The sequence below is a fragment of the Vombatus ursinus genome, unplaced genomic scaffold (assembly GCF_900497805.2).
Source record: "Vombatus ursinus unplaced genomic scaffold, bare-nosed wombat genome assembly UNPS02014794.1, whole genome shotgun sequence".
Taxonomy (NCBI): domain Eukaryota; kingdom Metazoa; phylum Chordata; class Mammalia; order Diprotodontia; family Vombatidae; genus Vombatus; species Vombatus ursinus.
In genome coordinates this window covers 30,124,249-30,144,481 of record NW_020954572.1, presented here as the reverse complement: position 1 = coordinate 30,144,481, position 20,233 = coordinate 30,124,249, and the positions used below count along the sequence as shown (strand labels likewise).

Genomic DNA, 20,233 nt, shown 5'->3' with positions numbered 1-20,233 from the left:
ACATTCAACTTCTACCACTACACAAGATCCAGGTTTCCATTTAATTCCAAACCAAAGATTATGGAAAGTAAAGGCAAAAAATGCAGCATTTTTTTTAGATTTATTGCTTGATTTCACTTAGTTCAGTCTGATCTCCTCACGTTGGGTATGTGTCTTTTATATTTATTTGTTCTATGTATTTCAAAACTTTCACTATGGGAAGAGGCCCCAAAACTTCCCTTATCAATATTTACCTTTGATGCCCGGAAACAAAAGGCCGTGGACTTGGTGTCCGATTTCCCTCTATCTTGCAAGATAAGGCCTTGATCTTCTGTCAGAGCCAGGTAATGGCCAGTGGTAATGTGCCGAAGTCGGAAGGCCTGGCCCCACCTGATGTTACTGCCACTCCAGCTAAATCAATCAGCAGGAAACATTTGTGGTTATATACTAACAAAGAGCACTAAATACCTAATTAGTACTTTTTAAAAACTTGAATATTTTAGTAGTTTTCTCATAATCTTTCTGTGGGTCAATTTACAAAACCTGGGTGCATCAATCCTTTTACTTCTCCCATGCTAATGATTTTATTAGGAGGCAAGTCTAAGTGCAATTCATGAATATCTAACTTCCCCCTTTAGACTACAAATTAGGGGCAAAAACAAGAAAATAGGGTTTCTAATAGTTAAGGTAATTCTGCTACTTAAAGGTCACTTGAAGCCTCCAAGCTCCACCTTAGAGAAAGTGTATAGTTTTCAGTGATTCAGTTCCCCTTTTCATGCAAATGGCTTCATTGACCAGAAGTGGAGGGGAAAATAATGGAAATGGATTCTTTTAAAGGCAAACTTATTTCTGACTATAAAAGCATTCACAGCATGAACCTGGACTCTAACATTTTAATATCTTGGAGTGCATTTCAATGATATTCCTAGCTTCAAAATGAAAAGTGAAAAGTGTTCTTTGGTTTGGTTATTATTGAAAGAAAATAAACAATATACAGAGAAATAAATTAGGCCATTGATCAACCCATGGAGGCCTCATATGTAATGCCTTGTGTCAGAGAAAAAATGACCACATATGTGGTACTTAAAATATAACCTCATTTGAAACTCTCTTAAAGAATGCCTGAAAGAAATGGCCCTCCAGGAGCAGTATAAATTGTATTATAAGGCAAGTGCAAATACAGTTCTTTCTATGAAAAGTGTGAGGAGGTCAGGCTTGGAGGAAAACTTAGGTCATATACTTTTAGATGATTTTTAAGTGAGAAAGCCGTTCAATTAAAAGTTTTAAGGAAAGAGTTTGGGATCTAGTTGAGAAATAGCAAGTTTTTAATGGTTTAGTTTATGATAAGTACCAAATTTTGACATACATCAAAGTATTTCTACTTGAAGGACCTAGTACAAAATATAGTACTTCAAGGTACTTCACTTGAAGCTTAAGTTGGAGATGTGGAAGCACTGGGCATATATAATTGCCTATAATTCAAAGGGTCTCCAGGGAAGGTCTTTATTCATATAGGTTTTAGAAGAAGAAGAATTCCTTTTTATGTATTTCTTCTTCTAGAGTCCATTATAATAATCACAGTGAGACTTAAGGGCAAATGGACAAAGAAACACTCAGACTTCCACTTCTAATATGTGCATGATTCCTAGAATACAGTAGACAGTTAATAATTTGATTGCCTGATTGATTGTCAAGATGGTATAGTTAGAGGTTTTGAGGAAATCTGAATCATCCCATTCCCAATAAACCAATATATGAGAGCAAAAAAGAAGAAAAATGGTTTAAAACTGAAAGAGTTAAATTTAGCAAAAAGAAAATGAAAAAAGAAAAACAAATTAAATATCCAAAGTACCAGAAATAATGCAGATGGAAACAGAAATATACAAGCTATTCCTGAGACACATTCTCATATGGGTAAATAATACATTTAAAGAATATAAGAAAGAATTAACATTGGTTGTAGAACTATGAAAGGAAATAAAAGTAGAAATAGAAATTTTTAAAAATCATTGGAGGAAAAGAAGCAGATAATTTAAAATTACTAATATAGAGAATGGGCGGCTAGGTGGCACAGTGGATAGAGTGCAGGGCCTAAAGTCAGGAAGATATCTTCCCCAGTTCATATCTAGCCTCACACACTAACTAAGCTGTGTGACCCTGGGTAAGTCATTTAACCTGATTTGCCTCAATGCCTCAACTGTAAAATGAGGTGGAGAAGGAAATGGCAATGCACTTCATTATCTTTGAGAAGAAAACCCCAAATAGGGTCACGAAGAGTCAGATATGACTGAAAAATGACTGAACAACAAGAGAATATAATGGCAGGTCTGAAAGATCATTGGAAGCACCAAAAATGGACTTATTACAGATAAAATCAAGTATACAAGTAAAAATGAAATTTAAAGAATAATTTTTAAAGGGAAAAAAATCCTACAAATCCTACAAAATTGTACAAATCCTACAAAAAAATCCTACAACACTATAAAAGCCTAACAATCTCAGAGTAAAAGTAAGATACTACAGAATCCTAGAGTTAATTTTCCACAGCATTATGTAAGCAACTTAGGGAGAACAGGAAACTTATGATTTCCTAAGAACCAGCAAGAAAAAAGAATTGAGAAAGAAATTTGGAAGACCAAAGCATTCCCTGGCAATGCTCTGAGATAACCCTGGGATGTAACCCAATAGGATGGCTTCTAAAAGTGCTGTGCCTGAGCTTAGTACCAAAGCTGTCCTGAAAGTTAGAAAAAGGGAAAATAGAGTTATACTTAAATCACAAAGGGATTAGAATATAACAATGAAGAATGGAATAAAATAAAAGCCATACAAATAAGAGGTGAGAAGAAACTTAAACCTGAGAATGCATAATACCCAGATATTTCTGTTACCTTATCCGAAGGGGTTCCACTCTCCACAGTGACCTGGCTCTGCTCCCAGCTCCTCCAGTTTCATAAAATATCCTCCTGTAAATGAGAGTTAAAGGAGTAGGATAACATTTTGACTCATAACAAATACAATGAACAAAACAGAATCCAAGAAATGCTCTCCCAACACAGGTCAGAGACTAATATCTAAAGGAAATGGCTCTCTGCAACAAAGAATCAATTTAGTCTATGCAAGCTGTTTCTAAAAATCAAGTTTTAATAGCAAGTCATTATATAAAGCTTTAAAGTTTACAGACTTTTACATATATTATCTCATTTGAGCTTCCTAACAATCTTACAACAATATTAAGCCTATTTTATAGCTGAAACTGAGGTTTAAGTAGAATTATTTCCCCATGGGCTATACAAGTATGCATTAGAAGTAAAATTTAAACCCAAGTCTTCTTCCGACTTCAAACCTAGCCCTCTTCCCATGAAAGAAAAGTCAATATATAATTTAAAAAAGCCATAATTTTCCAATCTCATTTTCTTAAAAAACAAAAAAAAAAAAAGAAAGAAAAGAAAACGCAGGAGCTCCTAAAAGGAAGGCAAGAAAATATGTCTTTGAATGTAAAGGAGTGGATGACAAAGAGGAAAGAGGAAGGTAGGGGAGAATTCTGTAGAAAATAGAGCACACCGTGGATCATTACTAATCATTATATGATAACAATCACAAAATTAATAATAATATTTCCATTGCTGTATAAGTACCCAGAACAGAGGAAAATGACTTTTTTTTTTAAACTTGTATGAGTACCAGGAAAAGTACAGCTATGAACCAATGGGGCATGATATATATTAAAACTAAAATTTAGTCAGGAAAACTTCTTTAGAGCAGATGGAAATGTCTTTTTTTTTTTTTTAAAAAGGAGACATCATGGACATCCAAATACTATAGTGGAGAGAGTGTGGAATTCAGAGAGTAAAGCACTGGTTTGAATCCCAGCTTTGTCTTTTACTAGGACTATGACTTTGAACCTCAGTTTCCTCATCTACAAAATAAGATGACCTCTAAGGCCCCTCTGAGCTCTAAATTCTGTCATCTCAGCCCAACAGAAAATTTGAAGGATAGACTTACAATAATAAAAGTCAATGTTTATTTAACACTTGAAAAATTACACACTATCCCATTTCAGTGCTGGAAGGGACTTTAAATAATCTAATAACACAGTGCCTGGTACATCGTATGCATAAAATAAAGTTTTAAAATTCATTTTATATCATGTTTTGCTTTATTTTCTCCCCTTATATCATGCAATTATAAAAGGAAAAAGAAGGTGTGAAAAATGATTATTAATAACCAATATCTTGGAGATTCAGAGCTTCCACCACTACCACCACCCCTCCCCCTTTCTTCTAAAGTCCTGACTTTAAGTTCAGGTATTTTTCAGAAGAACATTAATGATGATGAGATTGCATTGACTCTCTTTATCCTGGTCAGCCCCCACCAAAGCTTGCAAGTAATTTAATCTAAAGTAGGGAAACCCATTGTGTTCCATTCAAACTTGGGTAGAGACAGATTCTTGTATCTAGATGGTCTAAGGCTGGGAGTGGTCTGGTATGACTAGGGGTGGTGTTTTCTCTGTTCAGGGTTGAAATGATGATGGAGTGACTTCAGCCTGGTTTGGAAAGGTATATAAACTGCACCCTAACCCCAAAGTGAGCTCAGTTTCAAACTGTAGCACCCATGCATGGATGCATGCATGCTGCCTGCTTTGAGAGAAATAAACATGGATACAGTCTAATTCTCTTTGTCTTTCTTAGACCACATTCTGAAGGTTGACATTTTGATGCTGTAACTCATATAGGGACAAGTGACTAGAGACTCGACCATTCCTCTGACAGTGCTGGGACTAGGTAGCAAGGACTTATTCTCCTAAAAGTTCCAGCCCTGAGACGGGGTGAGAGGGGGATAAATCCCATCTCCATCCCCTGGTTCCTATCATCAGACTCAGTCTTCATTTTTCTCTCTGAGCTAGTGCGGGGGTGGGGTGTGTGTGTGTGTGTATGTGAAGACCACTTGTGTAGATCTATTCCAAAAGATAAATGGATATCCTTTGTAATTCAGTCATGGGTCAGTCAGGATTTTAAATTAGGGCCAGTCATTCTGAGGACCACAAATATTGCCAGTGCTGGTGTAAAGGCAATCATGGGTTGGTTAATTAAACATAACTCTGAATTTTAACCTGTCAAAATTGATTTATCTTAAATAAAATACCAAGCCTAAAAAGCCAACAAGAAAATTAAATTTGTGCACTTTGGTATTTGTATCTGTCTTGTCATTTTGTCTGTGTTTTGTCTGTTTGTAAAATGTCTGCATCATGTTTATGCTGAATGATTTAAAATGCAGCTAGCCAAAAAGACTTTTAAGGGCTGTAGGTAGAGAGAACACTAGGAAATTTTTGTTAACTTTACTAACTCCCACGTTAGGCTTTCCAAGGGAGACTGGATTATAAGATAAGAGGAAAAGCCAACAAAACCATTTTCAGGGGGTCCCAACACTGGCCAAGTTGGGGCTACAAAAATAAAGTTAGCTAAAAAAAGTTGTAGAACCACTAAAGACATCCTAGCAGATTCTGGAGGTTGAAAAAAGATTGTTAGGAAAGAACTCTCCTTTAATTCTTTTGGGTTATGGATTTAATTATTAAAACACTGATATAAAGAAAATAATAACCAGTAGCAAATTAGTAACTGAGTTAGGGTGGCAGTATTTTAAGATTTCAGGATCTAACCCCATGGTAGTTAAAATGCAGTGATATGACTTCAATTCAGAACTAGAAATTGTAAAGGAAAAGATTTTTAGAAATCAATCTGGTTAATCATATCCACCTGCCTTTCAGGATAAATCAGTAGGAAGGCCTTATTAAATTTAACACTACATAAATATTGGCTACAGTAAAGATATTGGTTATTGTGATTTGCAATTATTGCATAAAATCTTAAATGTTTCCTTGGTATGTAAGCTCCTTGAGGCCAGGAGATGTTTTGCTTTTATCTTTGTATTTCCAGTATCTAGAACAGTGCCTGCCACAAAGTAGGTGCTTAATAAATGCTTGCTGATTGATTAAATGAACAACAACAACAACAACAAAAAATAAATAAAAATAAAAATAAAACAGTTTCTAACCTCCAGGAACTTACATTCTACTATGGGAAAACAATACAAAAAAAGGTCAGTCAAAAAAAAATTTTTTTGACTTGGTATGCCTTCACTGGTGTACAGATCTTCTTCTGTAGAATTTCTACTAGACCTTCTTATTATCTTCTTTGAAACTTACAGTCTTAAAGAGTTGGGACAATGAAGAATTAAGTAATATAGTTAAAATATTTCTAAGTAGCTTCCTAGCTCATTTCAAGATTCAATTTAAATGTAGACTCCCATACTAATTCTTTCTTCATCTTCCTCCCTGTCTTCTCCAAAATAATTTATATTTATTTATTACCTAAATATAAAATGTACATAAACAAATACCAAGTAAATTTTTTTTCCAGTGGGAGTGGACTCAATAACACTAGGGAGAATCAAGAGAGTGCTTACATAGGAAATTGTACTTGAGCTGAGCCTTACAGGGAGCCAGAAAGTCCAAGAGGAAGGGAGAGGGAAAGAAGTATATTCTAGGAAGAAAGTACAACTTATACAAAGACTTGAAAGTATGAGAAGAAATATTGTGCAAGGACCAGGAAATAAATCATTTTGGATGGAATGAAAAGTTTGTGAAGAGAAATAATGTGAAATGAATCTAGAAAAATAGGTTGGAGCCCGACAGTGAAAAGATTTGAATGACAGAGAAATTTTTAATTGATTCTAAAGAAAATGGTAACCACTGAAGTGATTTGACCAGCGGAGTGACAAGGTTTACTCTGTGCTTTAGGTATATCAGTTTGGCAGTGGTAAAAAGGCAAGATTGGTGAGGGGAATGACTAGATTTAGGAAGACCAAGTAGGAAGCAATTATTCTATGGAGAGGTGATGAGGTCTTCACCTTGGTGGCAAAGTGAACTAAGAAAAGAAGTTGAAAAGAGGCCTTTTGGAGGCAGAATTGATGAGATTTAGCAACCTATTGGCTATAAAGGATGAAAGAGAGTGAAGATTAATGAAGCTGGAGGCCTGTATGACTGGAAAGATAGTAGTGCCCATAAGAGAAATAGAGAAATTTAGAAGAAGGGTTTATGAGGGACATAATGAGGTACCACCATCCCCTGGAAGTCCTACCTTATCTAAGGGCATTGAGGAAACAAGGAGAAAAAAGAGAGTAAGAAGAAGAAAGGACTTAGTATTTCTTGAACTTGAATCACCACAGGTGGAATTAATCAAACAGACTAGTTGAGGAAAGAGGGGAAGAGGGATCTAATGAACCACATTCTTATATAGGTCAAGCAAGAAAAAGTTTAAAAAAGAAAGATTATAGTAGTAGAAGTAGAGAAATGTTAAGAAGAGGCTTGGGGGGTGGGGAGGGAAGGAGGAGAGTTGTCTGAGATGAGGGGTACAATAGGAAAAATAGCTTCAAGGAAAACAAAATACAGCTCTAGAGAAAAGAGTGTAAGAAAGAGAATGATCTATTGATTTTAATTTGAGCAGAAGGGGAGGGAGAAAGGAGATAGAGATTAGATGGTCTCAAGCCATACAACTGCAGATACCTAGTACTGATTTAGTATTGCATGCAAGAACATATTTAAAACACAAAAACCTATGAAATCAAAAGTACTAATCATTATCAAAGACAAGGCAAGTATATGATTTAAAAAGAAAGAATGAGGCATCATGCTACCAGATCCCAAACCATACTACAAAGAAGCTAATTATAAAAACTGGTACAGTCCTTGGCACATAGTAAGCACTTAACAAATGGTTGTTGATTATCTGGTACTGCATAAAAAGTAGAAAATAGATCAATAGAATAAACTAGATAAGCAAAACCTAGAAAAAATGAACAAAGAAGTCTAGTATCTATTAAACCCAAAACTACAAACTTCTTATTTGACAAGAGTCAATGGGAAACCAGAAAAATTCCTGGCGAAAAATTGGTTTAAATCAGTATCTTATGCCCTATCTTTCACAATTGTGAATAATGTAAAATCAAAAAAGAAAAAACTATAAATGACAAAACAGACAACCTAGATTACATAATATGTAAAAGCTTTTGTACAAATAAAATTGATTCAGCTAGAATCACAAGAAACAATCTGGAATTATGCCAGCCAAGTTATTAAATTGTTCATGTTCTCTGACCCAGAAATTCCACTTGTGGGACTTGGACTCCAAGGAGGTTACCAACAGCAATAAAAAAATATATGTACTGGGGCAGCTAGGTGGTGCAGTGGATAGAGCACTGGCCCTGAAGTCAGGAGGACTTGAGTTCAAATCCAGCCTCAGACCAAACACTTGACACTTAACTAGCTGTGTGACCTGGGGCAAGTCACTTAACCCCAGTTGCTAAAAGATACACACACACACACACACACACACACGTATAAAACTGTTCATAACAGCATTTTGTTTTTCTCCTGCATCAATGTAAACCAAACTTCTAAAGGCCAAGAATACTTCCTCAAAGATGATTACAGAAATCAAGAATTCAACATGGCAAATCTAAAACCTAACCAAAGAATTTTTTTTTAGACTATGGACTAAATAAGCTGCTTACCACAGATGCCTGTCAGAGAGGTTTAAGTATGCCATGAATATGTGCCCAAAAAAAGCAGTTACCCCAGCAGCATCCTTTAAATGTGGTTCACTTATATTTGGCACACATCACCATTCTATACAATATACAGAATAGTGATATGTGGTAGCTCTGGCCCTATCTAATTGTAAACAAAAGCAAATCACTGAACTCTATCCAAATGGCTAAACACACATAAAGTGGATTCAGGACTTATTGGCCCTTTAGAGTCTTATAAATCATCAGGACAATTAGGATGCCTGTTCTAGTCTCTATCGTAAAAAAAAATGAATGCTCCTTATTTCAAAATGAGTCAAAGAATCTGGGGTGAGAGGTAATGCAGAAAATATGGGATATAATCAGTTTACATTATGTAATTACTTTTTATTTATATTGGCTTATTCTCCCCTAAGTAATATACATATGAAAAGTGAATATCACTTCTATTATCACTTTACAGATTGGAAAATTAAAGCCTGAGAAAGTTGAATAGCTTGACCAGCAACTAAAAAGTTGATATGAAGTGAAGTCCAAGCCAGAATTCTTCTTTTGATGTTTTCAGTCATACAATAAGAGAGGGAAACCACTAGCTTACCTGTGTTGGGAATCATTCTGGTCTGTAGATAGGGTTGTCAAACACTCATCATGGCCATGGAAAAAACGTACTACATGCCCACCAAGTAAGTATCCTGTAGAAGAACCACATCTCACCATTATAATGTTGAAACACTGACAGAATGATTACAGTTGGTTTAGTTCATATATTTTGTCTGTGGTAAAGAAGTCAAATGCATGCAGGACTGAGTAACTAATATAAAAGACTCAGGGGTATGAATGTAGGGTCTTACAGATTTAGTCAATGAATTCAGGAGACAGAGAAAAATAGGGGGAATGTGAAACAGACACTTTAACTAAGAGTCTAGCAGTAGAAAAGATAATAAGCAGAATATCACATTAAATCTAGGTTAATAATACCTTCCATTATAGCTAGAGAACAATGGGGGGGAGTTGGTATTGATAAGAATAGGGTATTTAAATGGTTCAAATATCTAATACTTAGATAAGCCAAGACATTCACAAAATGTATACTTGGTATAAAAATGCAAACCGATCAGCAATTATAAGAAAAGAAAGAATCATGGGGAAGGAAAAGAGCAAGCTATTTTTTAGATATTAACTTTAACTGACATTAACTTTCCAACTCATTTAACATATTGCAGGTCAAACTTTGAACATTCCCACTGTAACAAAGGAAAGGGAAAGTGCAGTATTTCACCCATTCCTCAAGTGAATTAATACTCAGATTCTTGTAATTCATGGGTTTTAGTCTATGGAACTGAATTTTAACAATTATAATTCAGGCAGTAATATAAAAGGAATACTGATCTTTCACTCTTCTAACAAACTATAAGTGTTGGTTCAGAAAAGGATTATAAGAGGGTAGCTGCCCTACCATGACCCTTACATTGAAAAAGCCAATTCTACAGATAGAACATTAGCTGCCCCTCTAAGTTTCAAAGTACTTCAGTAGAATGTCCAGATAATACTTGTAAACTCAGCATGCCAATTATGTATGGCTTCAATTTTTCTTTAATCATATAGCTGAATTCTTTTTAGGGATTGGCCTCAATTATTCTGGGAATTTGATTAGATCCCTGAAAGTAAGAGGCTTCTGATAATGTGTAACCAATCCCTGGGAAGATTTACCTTTAGTTCATTACATAAAGCAGGAGTCATTGTAACACTTTGCCATTTATCTCAGCCCTTTCTTCACCTGAGCAAGTAAAGATTTCCTTAAATAACAATAACACCCCAAAGTCCAGCTCCGTTTTCCTGCCCTGTTGCACTGATGCCTCCATTTGCATCAGAATATTTTTGGCATTTAGAAATAATTCATGGTTCATCTCATTAGAACAATCATGGTCTAGTTTAATAAAAAATTAAATACCTTCCATGGTCACTCCCTTGATTACACTCCATTATTTTATGATAGCAGAACCATGCTTCCTTCTGAGTCTCTCATTTACATTAATTAAGTGTCCCTCAATTAATAATCTGTTCACATGGAGAAAACTGCCAACAGACAAAGTATCTTAATTTTTCTTAATTTATATATAATGCGGCAATATTTGGAAAATGGGGGGGATGCCTTCACATGGATCATTTATGTTTTCATTGCCTTAAATGGAATTGGTACCAGTGAATGCTGTGAAGATATTGTCAGCTAGACAAAGATAAGCTGAATAAATCAGGCAACTTACAGATGAACTAAGTCATGTCTTAACACATTAAGAATTCTCTAAGTATTTCTTTGATATGATAAACAATGTCTAATTGACCCCAGCTCTCTGTGAGAGCTGAAGAGTAGTTCAAAGTTTCATTAGAGTAGTAGAGATTTGTATATAGATCTTTCTGATTCCAACATGGAAGCTTTAGAGAAAATCAGAGACCAAATATTTAGAGTGAGAAGGGACCATAGAAGACTTATTTTAGAAAGAGAAATTGAAGGTTAAACAACTTGTCCAAGATCACACAAGTAGAAAGCAGCAGAGTGAGGATTTGAACCCAGGTCTTCTGACTCCAAATCCAGTATTCTTTCTGTTAAACCTTGCTGCCTTCATGAAAATGTATGACAAAAGATTGAAATGGGCTATTTCTTAAAGAAAAGCATAATACAAGGGGCATATATCATTTGTAAGGGTCATTATTTTTAAGTGACGCTCCTATCAACATGAGTAATAATGAACAGGAAGATTCTCAGTTCAGAAAGCAGGGCTCTTTTGACTTCCGTGGAAAGGTATTTTTGGAATAAATGTTACCAATTTAAATTGTTTGTAAATAAATTAATGTTAAACGTATTCAGCAATCAATCCCAAATTATCATAAATACTAAGGGAATGACACTTGAAATCCTAAAAGAAGAATGATTGTATGACTATAAAGAAGACTAAAATATGACAAAAATTCATGCTCATGCGAATGAAAGTCAAATAGAATAGTTCTTATGTGAAATGTTCATAACTCCTATAGGCTTTAGGAAGAGAAATTCATATAACAACAAATCATGCTACCTCTTTACCAGCTTATTTTGGTATACTATAAAAGTGAAATACATGCATTGCAAAAAAATAATTTTTTTCTGTGTCCTAAGACATGGTAGGGAGTGAATGCATTTTATCAGAGCAAACCTTCTTCGATGCTACTTCCTGAGCATGTAGGATGTACATTCCAGAGTGTTTGCATAAAAGAGGCATCCACTTGTATGTTGCCATTCGATATGGAGAGATGCTGCAACAGAGACAAAAATAAGACATTCTTCCCCAATGCTATCCTATAGGAAGCATCCCTATAGCTAACCTATAGGAAGCGGCAACCAATTCTGTGACTTACATAAATGGTTTTTCTAGCTTCACAATCTCCCCCAAAGCCATTCTAGAACCTGAGAGTTAAGTCAAACAGCGCTGTAATCATTGGGCTGGACTTGCATGGTCTGTGGCAAATTATGCTAATCAACCCCAAATCTTCAAAATGGGATGCTTTATTCTAGGAAGTATTCAGCAAGAGGAAGGCAAATGTTTACATTTTCTCTTCAGCTATTTCACAGTGTCTGCTCAACTTCAGTACTGGCACAAATAACAGAAATAACTTCAGGCATAGGGCTAGATCTATTACAAACTGTGAAGTAGGCTGAGTTTATGTTGATATTCCTACTTCTTTCAACATCCTTACCTCGATTGCCCTAATTATCCCAGTATCCTCAAACGAAATTTTATTCCATCTAGGCCTTCCCTGGACTTCTTTCTGAATCCTTCACTATTGAATAAAAACTTAGTTTTCCTGTGTTTTTCAAAGTCTTGCTCTCAACTAAGAGAAAGCTAGCTAATTTGATAAACAAATTTGTGACAATGGGGTAATGGATACCAAAAGCAGTGAACGAATATCTATCCTATCTGGCAATTTCCATTTTTAAAAAAGGATTTCTGAAGAAATCTCAAAGAGTGGCTATCAGAATTGGAATTTCAGGCACCAATGCAAACTTGTCAGATAAACTCTTTAAGGCAGGGAAACACACAGGTCCTCAAATAAGACTATATTTATATCTAGTTCATCTTCACACAGGACTGGCTCCATCCAACTGACTGTGGGGATCAATGCTCAGCAACTTATTCATAAAAAGAAGATGCTGAGTAGAAACAGCCCCAAAACACACACCACTTACAAGATATCTTTCCGAAGACACGCTGACAAGGATGAGGTCATCACCGATTCGCACCTTCTCTCCTTCAGATCTCTGTTTGGACGCAGGGTGTATGGTCCACCAGCATGCTTCCCCTACACAGAGGCTGCTTGAGTTAGTAATTTCAGTAACTGCCTGTAATAAGAGCCTCCCTCAAATGATAAATAGCAGCTACACATACCTGACCAAAAAAACCCAAAACCTTGTTTTTCTTAATAGTTTTGTTTCTCCTCCAACTTTTCTTTCTTTTAATGAACCCATTCCTTTTTCCTTCAGCTCCCACTCTATCTTACCTATTTTTTAATCACTGTGACCCATAGAGTTGGAACTAGGAACAGACAAGGTAGATAGCTATCTGTGATGAGCCACAGGCACATGGGGGAACAACCTAGACATAGTTTTTAATATTCATTAATCCATTAATTTGATTATCTTATTTATTTATTCATTCATTCACTCATTTATTTTTTCAAATGCATATATTCCTGATGTCAGAAATTCCACTGTTCATAGTAGACAGCCATTTACTTTGTGGCAAGCCTAACTGAATGTGTTACAGTGAAGACCGCACATAAAGGGAACAGCAACAGGTTGGGAAATATCTTTCAAACCTTAGCTATATCACACAGTTTGTCCTAGCTCTGCTCTCGAAGCTACCTTCATTCTCCTGTCTCTGTCCTCAGGCAGGGATCCCTCAACTTTAGAGTTCCCAAACTGTGGGAGACTGAAGAATTATTGTAGGAAGTTTGCAAATCCATACACAGATACATAATTAAGCAATCTTATCTTTTGGAGAAAAAATATTACATACCGAATATATACTATATATTACCATTTTAAAATGTATGGCATTGTTGTGATCAATAAAATATAAATTCATCAGAAAATACTAAATATTGTATATACGACATCATATGGGAAGCTACAAAAAGTATGTTAAATAGTGAATCTTTATACTCAAAAAGGCTGGGAAACACGAAGAATTGTACAATGACCTCACTTTATAGTTGAGGAAATTAAATCCCAAAGAAGATAAATCATTTGTCTTAGTTTAGTTAGTAATAAGAGAGTCATTTTTTCTGATTCCCAAAGAAGGAGATTAACAGGACTTGGGATAACAACAAAAATAACAATAATAGTAATAATAATGTCAATAGCTACCAATTATATATTACTTAAAGGTTTGCTAAGTGCTTTACAGCTATCTTATTTTATACTCACAACAATTCTGGGAGGGCGCTACTGTTGAGGAAATTGAGACAGACAAAAGTTAAGGGACTTTCCCAAGATCACAGAGCTAATAAGAAGATGAGGTCAGATTTGAAGTCAAGTCTTCTTGATCCTAGGTCTAGTGCTCTATCCACTGCACCACCCAGCTACTCATTAAGGTACTTAGTAAGTATGTTTAGGAAAAAAGTTGTTTCCTAATCATGCCTTCCAAAGCTTTGTCTTAAAATTTCTGTGGCCAGGATGATCACGGTGTGAGTATATCATACAAAAGACAATTGAGAATGTTTAGCAGAGAGAAGACTTGATTAAAAACATGATCACTGTCTTAAAGTGTTTAGAAGGCTAAGGAAGATGAAGTAGCTCTTTAGCTCCAGGAGAGACAGAATCAATGGGTGAAACTTATAGAGATTTCTTTTACCTATATAAGCAAAAACTTCCTAGACATTATGGATTACTGAAAATTAATAATGAGTTCTTTGTCAATAGGCATATTCAAGCTGAAGGTAGATGACCATTTGCTTGGGGTGGTCATATATGCATCAGGGATGATCTTGGATAAGATGACCTCTAAGATCCCTTCCAATTCTCATTTTCTGTGAAAATCTGGATTCTTCAGCAAAGAAAAAAAAAGTGTGAGATGATAAACATTGAAAGAGTGTTATTTACCAACTTAAGCAGATTATTTCTTAGTTAAAATTCGAAAAGGATGCAAGATGTCAGATGTAGTTGTTCTGAAAGGGTTCTAGTTAAAATTTTGTGATTCCCTTCTCTGCTTTTCATCTATAAGCAAAGATTCTTCAATCTTGCGAAGCCAAAAACGTTGCAAGAAAGAGAGCTAGCTATAGAATGGATAAACTTGGATCAAAAGGCCTAACTGGGAAAAAGAGCCAAATATTGGTACATCCCAATCCACTGCATGATCTTTTGAAGAAGTCTAAAGGAAATTGTGAAGAATCACCCTTGGCAAAGGCACGAGTAGCATCTTCTAGAAAATGATCAAAATTCTGAAGCTCCTTGATAGGAGTTGATAGGAGTAGATCCCTCATATCTATGTCAAGAAGTAAAATGAATAACCAAAGGCAGGAAAACTATAAGATGACCCTCAACAAGGATAAGACTACTACTCTTAACAAGTTATTAGGATTTTCCTTTTTTTACCTCTTGTCCATGACACTCAAATTCTGATAGCATGCTTTGTTTATGTCAATAAGATAATTGTTGATGAAGGAAAAAATGCATAGTACGTGAAATAATAGGTAGACACAACAAAAGTTAGGGGTGAGACACAAGTCTTATGACTTACCAGGCTTTTAGAGGGAAAAACCCCCCACAAAATGGTGCAGAAACTTTCTCTCTTCCAACAATGTTTCTTTCTCTTATTCTTCAAAATACCAATTCAACACTTACAATTTAAAAAAAAAAACAACAACAAAAAACCCTTTCATCCTTGGTGGGATGGTAAGCCTTAAGTCTAATTGTGGGGAGGAACTGGTCCATAGGGTCACTTGAGTTGGATTCCTGGATGCTAATGGTAATATTCTGAGCAAATCCCTCCCAATCACCTCAAATTTGTTGAACCTCTTTTTGGTGACACTTAACAGTCCTTTATTAGAGTTATAAACACCTTTACTTTCTTCTCCCATATAAATACTGATTTAGTCTTAAGAAAACTGAAAGAGACGGTATGTGTATTCAAACTGAAGAAGGGAAAAGAAGATGCTTTAACTTTGTTGTATTTTATCTATACATAATCCTATTCAACTCCATCACTTGCCTATATTAGCTGAAAGGTTTCATCTCATCAATTTTCAAACACAAGACTATTTTAATTCAGGATGGATCATTAAGACTCTTTAGTAAGCAAAATGACTGGATGTATTCGATGCTTTGGGGTTTAAAAAGTATTTTATGTATATATTATCTCATTTTAAACCTCTTTATAATCCTGTGAAATAGGAAAAACAAGTACTAGTCTCTTCATTTTCTGATGAGGAAACTGAGGCTCAGAAAGTCTATGTAATTTGACTAAGGTTAAACAAAGCTACGGTTCAATGGGAAAAAATGTTGGAATTGGAGTCAGAGGAGCTGGGTTCAAAACCTAAATAACTCTGACCTTTACTAGCTAAATGACCTTGGGAAAGTCACAACTTCCCTGGTTCTCAATTTCTTTATCTATAAAATGACAGCTAGAATGGATGAACTTTATGATGCCTAGATCAATTATCCTATGATCCCTACCAGCTTTAAATATACGTTCTATGATTTATTATCTAAACTTTCTGACACCAAACCTCGCTATGGACAAACACCAGATTGAAAAGAAGAGCCATGTAAAGAACATTAGATCTGGACTCTGAGGACCTGTGTTTGAATTTAGCACTGATATTTACTACCTATATAACCTTGGGCAAATTACCTTAATGAGCTACAGATTCCTTATCTGTAAAATGGGAAGGTGAGCTGACCTCTAAGGTCACTTATAGCTTGGGGTGCTGTGAGGGAACCTCTTAAATGTAAAGAGTGGAATTCTCTACTCAACTTTAAAAAAAATTAGAGATCTTTGATAAATCTTCTTGAATAATTTTTTAAACTTATTTTTAAACTTATCTTCCATGTTCTAATTTTAAATCACATTTTAATGACAAAAGAACAATCTTATATCCCTTTTTTTCTAATGTCCTCAAAAGTTTAAGGCCTGATTTACAATTAGAAGTTAATATATTCAGAAAACAGGAGTTTGCTCTTTGAGTCAATATTTACTAAGTCACAAACTATCAGAAGAAATGGTATTTGAAAATGAATACTAATTCAGGTTAATACAAAGAAACATCAAACCATAAGAAAGAAATCTTATTTGCAAAGTGAGAAAGTAGATCAGGTACTGTCATGCAACCTTCTGTCCCATAGATAAATGGTGAGGGTAGAAAGGACAATCTCCTTAGCCTTAATTAATACCTCTTATAATGCTGTTGGGTAAGATGCACAATATGAATTCCATTTCAATCAAGATGCAAGCAGGACAAATTCTTACCAGATGATCTGCAAAATCTCATTTATATGTATTTTTGACCCTTTTATAAGTAGATCTCCCTTAGTCTTAGCCAATTTGTGTTGAATCTGCCATGGATTTAATTACATGCCACTGATTTATTGAAACATTTCAAAATTTAGATGCTTTCTTAACTTCTAAATTTGAGAGGCCTTTCTCAGTTCTCATTCTTCTCAACTTCTAAACCTCTAGTTTTCTTCAAAGCTAAATTCAGGTACCACCTCCTACGGGAAGCCTTTTGTAACATCCCTAAATACTGGGGCTCTCATCTTCCTCAAGCTATAATGTATATATGTCTACATGTTGTATCCCACATAAGTTCCTTTAATACATGAATAATTTTTTGTTTTGTATCTCCAGCATCTAGAACATAGCAGATGTTTAACAAATGCTTATTTGTTGACTTGATTATTAAAGCTCAAGTCCCTTCTCCTTCCCTCCAGAACAGAAGGAAGTAAGTTCAGGTACTTTCCACAGCTCTGGTGAGCGGGAAAATTCCAACAAAACAAGGGATAAAAGTGATCATAGAAAATAAAATAGATAATTTGGTTATATGAACTTGAAAGGGTTTTACACAAATAGAAATAAAACAGGAAGTATAAGAAAAGAAAGTATAAGAAAAGCTGTCAATAGGGAAAAATAATATTTTTCAAATATTTCAAAAAAGGATTTGCTATCCAAGATATGCAAGGAAATAATGCAGACAAGATAAAGGGTCATTTCTTAGTGGACAAGTGGTCAAAGAATATGAACAAAGAGTTTTCAAAAAGAAAAATTTTAAACTATTAACAACCATATTTGAATGCTGCAAATCATAAATAAGGGAAATATAAATCAAAACAGGTCTGAGGTTTCACCCCACATGTAGAAGATTGGCAAACATGACCAAAAAATGGGAACTGGTAATATACTAGAGAGGCTAGGGAACTGTACTGCTGGTGATGCTATGAACTGGTCCAACCATTCTGGGAAGCAATTTGGAATTAAGCAAAGAAAATTACTAAAATATCCATTGACCCAGACATTCTGCAACTTAACATTACCCCCAAGGGAGTCAAAAATAAAAAAGAAAGGCCTCTTATACACTGAAATACTTATAGCAGCATTTTTTGGTAATAGTTCAAGGAACTAGAAACAAAACTGATGTCCATCAACTGAGCAACAGTTAAATACATTGTGGTACCTGAATATAATATAGTACTTCTATGCTATAAGAAATGTTGAATATGATGAACATTGAAAAGCATGAGAAGTTTTATCTACACTAATGGAAAATGAAGTATACAAAATGAGGAAAACAATATACAGAATACACTGTAAATATAAAGAACAACAGAACAAATTCAAATGAATTCTACAAAATTATAAGGACCAAGCTTGGCTCCAAAGAAAAGATATGAAAAGATAACTCCACCCTTTTTCTGCAGAGATTAGGGGCTATGCATGTGGAAAACTCCATATAATGTCAAACTTCTGATGTTTGTAAATTTTGCTGAAGCATTTTTTCCCTCTTTGCTATACTTTGATATAAGAGATGGCTTTCTGGAAGGGAGAGAGGAAATGACATATTTTGGGAAATGAAGGTAATGTAAAATCAAAAAGTGTTAATTCTTTAAAAATTTATTAAACTAAAGATGAAAAATGCTTATTGGATTGAATTGCTTGAATGCCTCTTATGATAAGGAGTTCACTATGTTATTTCACAAAACAACAATAGATTACTATTAGACAAATCTAGTTGTCAATAAGATTTTTTCCCCCACACTGAGATGATATCTGCCTACTTGTATCTTCCAAACATTGGTTCTGATCTTTCTGTCTGGAAAAGTAAATCTGTTTCCACTTTTCCATGATGGACTTTGAAAATATTTTAAGATCACTATCATATCACCACTTAGTTTTTTGTCAGAATAGATGTCCCATTTCTTCAATGATTCCTTACATGACATAGTTTCTAGACACTTCATCTTCCTGATCATCTTCTCTAAGTAAATTCTATTACATTAATATCTTTAATTTTGGCACTTAAATTTTACCACAATCCTCTAGTTATGATTTGATTAATGAAGAGTGTCAGTACCATGAAAATACTATTTCTTAAGATGTATATACTATGTTCTATTAATATGGTTTGAATTAGCTTTCTCTTTTCTTTTTAGCAGCTATTTGTTGGGTATAATAAAGATTACACATATGGATAATTATTTATATACTTACCTGAGGCACCTAAGATCCAGAGATAAATAAGTTATTTTTCCTAGGGATATGCACAACTATTTGGTATAGTAGGAATTAAAACAACACACTCTTCCCTGCTTAGTTGCCTTTTACATTCCTTCACCTCCTCCTTAACACCTACTCTAGAGTAAAAAGTACCATGCGGCATTAGAAGTGATATAGAATTGCAAGTGAATGAAATGGATATTAGTAGACCATGGCAACTAAGCAGTTACTAGAGAATGCTAGCATACCTGTGGCATGTTCCCTTAGTCCCACGTCAAAGGCAAGTTTATCTGTCTGAGATCTTGATGTGGTCAAACATGTCAGATACTACAAAACACAAAGAATAACCACTGGTGATCTGGCAATCTTCTTTCCTTTCTTGGAATTCATCAGTGTTTGGCTTCCAGGGATCAGTTTCTGTTGCCTGTCTTGCTTAATGACAGACAAGAATAATGTGGGATTTAGGACACAAACTGTGGAAAACACCCAGAGGCATTCATTATGGACCTTGCATCCAGCTTCTTATAACAGAAAAAGCTCTTTAACTTAATATAACTACGAAGTTTCCATAGCACATTAAAACTGACAAAAGCATACAACAATCCTGTAAGATAGATAGTATACATGGTATCATCCATTTAAAGATGAGGAAACAGGTTCAGAAAGGTAAAGCAATTAGGAAGATTTACACTTGGAATTTGCTTCAGTTCTAGTTCTAGTCTTTAGACTATCAGTCTATTACTATTTCCACTGTACCATTGTAGCTCTCAACATGATGCAGCATCACATTGTTTATGACTGTATCTACATAATTGCTCTTGAAGGATACAATACCATGTTGATTAATGAATAAACACAACCTCAGCTTCTATATTTCAATTCTTGAAAAATTATATTTAACAAAAAAGTGAGATTCCGTAGTGCTGTCA

At 34.9% G+C, this 20,233-nt stretch overlaps 1 protein-coding gene across 1 annotated transcript in view; it reads right to left on the bottom strand.

Moving 5' to 3' along the window:
• The window catches only part of RYR3 (ryanodine receptor 3), a 579,223-nt gene that overhangs the window by 447,774 nt on the left and 111,216 nt on the right, over positions 1-20,233 (bottom strand). The window contains exons 5-10 of the mRNA XM_027869916.1: positions 19,553-19,631; positions 12,785-12,897; positions 11,754-11,853; positions 9,161-9,254; positions 2,868-2,942; positions 234-390 (exon numbers count right to left, since the gene is read on the bottom strand). Of these exons, the coding sequence (XP_027725717.1) occupies positions 234-390; positions 2,868-2,942; positions 9,161-9,254; positions 11,754-11,853; positions 12,785-12,897; positions 19,553-19,631 (618 nt within the window). The remainder of the gene's footprint in view (positions 1-233; positions 391-2,867; positions 2,943-9,160; positions 9,255-11,753; positions 11,854-12,784; positions 12,898-19,552; positions 19,632-20,233) is intronic.